Source organism: Chrysochloris asiatica, unplaced genomic scaffold, assembly GCF_000296735.1.
Source record: "Chrysochloris asiatica unplaced genomic scaffold, ChrAsi1.0 scaffold00001, whole genome shotgun sequence".
NCBI classification, from domain to species: Eukaryota; Metazoa; Chordata; class Mammalia; order Afrosoricida; family Chrysochloridae; genus Chrysochloris; species Chrysochloris asiatica.
In genome coordinates, this window is record NW_006408519.1 from 4,428,834 (window position 1) to 4,433,370 (window position 4,537).

The 4,537-nt window shown below is 44.0% G+C and overlaps 1 protein-coding gene across 1 annotated transcript in view; it reads right to left on the reverse strand.

Moving 5' to 3' along the window:
• The window catches only part of DPYS (dihydropyrimidinase), a 129,560-nt gene that overhangs the window by 107,064 nt on the left and 17,959 nt on the right, over window positions 1-4,537 (reverse strand). Inside the window, exon 2 of the mRNA XM_006830822.1 lies at window positions 280-438. Within this exon, the coding sequence (XP_006830885.1) occupies window positions 280-438 (159 nt within the window). The remainder of the gene's footprint in view (window positions 1-279; window positions 439-4,537) is intronic.

Sequence of the window (4,537 nt, forward strand, 5' to 3'; positions counted from 1 at the left end):
AATCCTTTGTGATAGGACAATTCTAGTCTGCCACACAGGGTAGCTATGAGTCAAAATTGTCTCCATAACACCTAACAACAACAATCCTTTGTGATGTGAGGTATAAGTGTATTTTCTCACCTTGTTGTCTGACCTTAGCATCTAAATCTTAACTGCAAGGAGAAATTAGTGAATTCCAAAAAATTTTTGTTATAATTGTATGTTCAACAACTCAATATAATTTATAAGGTATGTCAGACTATGAGACAAAATGGAACACTTGGCCGGCAGATGGCTCACCTGGTCACCCCACCAAGTCACTGCCACATGAAGGCTGTAGTCACAGCAAACCTTGGGGTCAGCCCAGCCTCTCCAGGTCTCGAAGGCCTCGATGAGGGAGCCGCCTTTCTGAGGAATGGCAAAATCGATGATCATCGTGGTGCCTCCTGCCAGAGCAGCCTGAAACCACAAGAAGGTTTCAACAAGTCATCAATTCTCGGATCAAACCATTTGTCACCTTGATGGATATGCATCTGCAAGCACCTCAGCAAGCCCAAGGGTCTGGGGAATTACAGGAGGAGGCTGCCTGTTTAAAGGACCCAGACACACAGACACAGACTTCCCATAAATCAACGTTTGAAGGATTAAAGCTGTTGCAATTGCTTCCGCAAAACGAACGACATGTCTGAGGAAGAAAGAAGGGCTGCAACGTAAAGAAAGCTGAGTGGTGACTGTAAAGCAAAAATGGAGAAGCAGAGAAGATTGAGAATTTTTTCTTCTTAAGAAACAATATTGATCATTGTAAAATCCCAGTTAATTAGGATTAATGTTGGTGAATCCTATCTCCAATGGCACTGTGATTCATGCAGAATCCAGGGAGATTTACATGATTCCTGCCTCTTCCTCCCCCTCTTCTCCTTCATCTCTCCTTCATTTACATCTGTTCTCTCAGTTCAGCTCTCTCATCTTCCACCTTGACTAAGGTAACAGCCTTGGCTGATCTTAGTCCCCAGCCCTTCCCAGTCCCTCCAATCCAAAGGAATCCTGTTGTGGTTGTTGACTATCATCTAGTCAGTTCTGACTCACAGCCACCCTGTATAGGGTTTCCTATGAGCAGCTGGTGGATTTGAACCATTGACCTTTCATTAGCAGGTCAATGCTTATCCTACAGAGTCCTGAGGTGGTGGAAAATGTTAAGTGTTTGACTGTTTGCAGAAAAGTTGTCAGTTCAAACTCACCCAGAAGCACCTCAGAATAAAGGCCTAGAGATCTGCTTCCGTGAGGTCCCGGTCTTGAAAACCCCTTGCAGCAGTTGTACTTTTTACACCATGAAATCAACTTGACGTCAACTAACATCAACAAACAACAAACACTCTCCGATCCAAACCCCTCACTGCAGCAAGAATATTTCCAAAGCACCAAAGAACTGACCCCAGAGCTTCAGTCTGAATGCTTCTCACTGCCCCTGGAATACAACCTAATTTTCAGCGTAGGGGAAGATATTTCTTAGGGGATACTGAGCTCCTGTTAAGGGTGAAGAGATCTGGAAATAGATAGTGATGATGGTTGACTAGAAAGACGAATGTGGTGACTATCACTGAATTGTATATGTAAAATGTGTTGAAATGGCATTTTAAAAAAACACACATATATAATATATCTTGGACTTCTGGTGTGGCACTGTAGGGTTAGCACCAGATTGTGAAACACAAGGTCACCAGTTCAAACTCACCAGCAGCTCCTTGGGTCACTAGGGTTAGAACAACAACATGTTGTATCTACCACACACACAATCTAATCTTCACAACATGGTCTACAAGGCCCGGCATGTTCTCAACTCTCAATACACCCACTGGTATACTACATTACAATAAGACTAATTTAAGAACGAAGTTATAGAATCAAGGATCTTAATTATTTAAATTGATTTCATGTCAACTAAAATCACAAGGTAGTTAATGTACTTTTAATTGTTGTATTCAAATGGTACAGGTGAAGTGAACAAATGAGGGCAGAGCGGTGTAATAACACAAGTGCCAACAGTATGACCGTTGGAGGCTCAGCTATGAGCATCAGAAGCGAAAGCTCAGGCCCAGTACTGACTAGCTGTGGTAAGCTGCCCAACTTCACAACCTCGTATGCCTCCACAAGGAGCCATGATGGTGCAGTGGGTTAACTGCTGGGCTGCCAACTGCAAGGTCAGTGGTTCAGAGCCAGTAGCCCCTCCTCGGGAGAAAGATGAGGCTGTCTGTTTCCAAAAAGACTTATAGTCTTTGAAACCCTATGGAGCAATTCTACTCTGTCCTAATAGGTCTCCATAAATTGGAAAACACTCGATGGCAATAGGTGGGGAAGCCTCATCTGTAACGTGAAAACATAACCATAGGGTAGTTAGGAGGATTAAACTAAGGCCAAGTATACCAAGTACTTAGAGCAGTGTTTGACTCATTGTTGTTAAGTGCTGTTGAGTCGATTCTGACCCTGTATAGGATATCCGAGGAACAGCTGGTGAGCTTGAACCACCAACTTTGCAGTTCAAACGACTTTACAGTCTGACGCATTAGCCCACAGCACCACACCAGGACTTTGCTTGACTCATAGCAATTGCTTTATTAGCTTCAGCTATTGTGGCTCTGTGGGTTAATGCTGGGTTTGCTGCACTGCAAGGTCGGTTTGAACTGCAAGGTCAGCAGTTCAAGCTCACCAGCCACTCCTCGGAAACCCTATGTAGGGTCGCTATGGGGCTGGAACCAACTCAACAGCATGTAACAACATTGGTACCATGATACAGCATAAATCTTTGGATTCACTGGTCGCACAAATGGTTAAGCATTTGATTATTAACCAAAAGGTTGGCAGTTCAAACCCACCTAGAGGTACCGTAGAAGAAAGCCCTGGAAATCTGTTTCTGTACAAAATCAGTTACTGAGAACCCTATGAAACATACTTCTACTTTTACACACATGGGGTAGCCATGAGACAGAATCAGCTACACAGCAAGTGGTTGGATATTTATTACGAGCCTTTGACCAATGCTTCTGCATGAGGGAGTTTTCCATTTTCCATACATCATCTCATTTCATCGCCAGAACTGCGGTCATGCTACAACACGGACAGAACCATTAGCCTCTCTCCCAAGACCTTCCAACCAACTCCCATCATCACCCACTTCCACAGCCACCCAGACACACCAAGGGCTTCCATACCCCACCTGGTCAACTCGCTTTATTTTACCTCATTTTAGTGCTGACTTTGGAAGTGGTTTTTCTTTTTGTCACTTGGCCCCAACCCAATTCTTTTGTTCTCACAAATCTCACTTTCTACACAGGATCCTATATATTTCTCCACCTTTAAATATCATTGCCTTGTTGGTGACAAAGCAATACATATTTGCATTTCTTAATAAATCCTTGTTGATGTGATGACATGCTGTTACTAGCTGTCATGGAGCCGATTCTGACTCCTATTGACCCCATGTGTGCAGAGTGAAATTGCTACACGGGGTTTCAAGACCTTTAGGAAGCAGATCACCAGGCCTGTCTTCCAAGGTGCCTCTGGGTAGGTTTGAACCATCAACCCTTTGATTAGTAGTTGAAAACTTAATTGTTCACATTACCCAGGGACTCCTGTAATGACAATGGTGGTGTGTCTCCCAGTCGGTTCTGACTCATAGCTACCTGTATAGGGTTTCCGAGGCTGTAAATCTATACAGGAGCAGAAAGCCTCATGTTTCTCTCATGGAGCGACTGGTAGATTCGAACAACTGACATTGCAGTTAGTAGCCCAGCTCACAATCCCCTATGCAACCAGGACTCCTTGTAATAATGATTGACAGTAGGAAAAAAGTCACCAGGCTCTGAATTTTTACTAGATTAATTTTCCCACCTTCTTCCTTCTTAAAGTGACCTCTTGGTACTACTGAGGCATCCTTTGAGGGTGAAGGACCTTTTTCTAATGGAAAGAGCTGTTCATTTTAAATGTGCAAGAGAAGTCCCTAACCTATACAGGCCTCTGCTATGATGATCACCAGTTCTGGTGTCTGAGTGATTCCTTCTTGTTGTTAAGTGCCATTGAGTCAGTTCCGACTGATAGCAACCCTGTATAGGGTTTCCAAGGAGCAGCTAATGAATTTGAAGTGCCGATCTTCAGGTTCAGATCAACCTTGCAGTCCAGTGCTTTCCCTACAACACAACAAGAGGACTTATTGCTAGGTGTAAAAGAGTCGGTACTGACTCATAGTGACCCTATGCACAACAGAATGAAACACTGCCCAGTCCTGGACCAAGCTCACAATTGTTGCCACTCTTGAGTCCATTGATGCTGCCATATTGCCAGTCTATCTCACTGGAGGTCTTCCTCTTTTTCGCTGACCCTCCATTTTACCAAACATGATCTCCTTCTCCAGCAACTGGTCCCTCCTGACAATATGTCCAAAGTATGAGAGACCAGGTCTGGCCATTCTGGTCTCCAAGGAGCACTCTGGCTGCACTTCTTCCAACACAGATCTGTTGGTTCTTTAGGCAGCCCATGGCACTTTCAATATTCTCCTCCAACACCA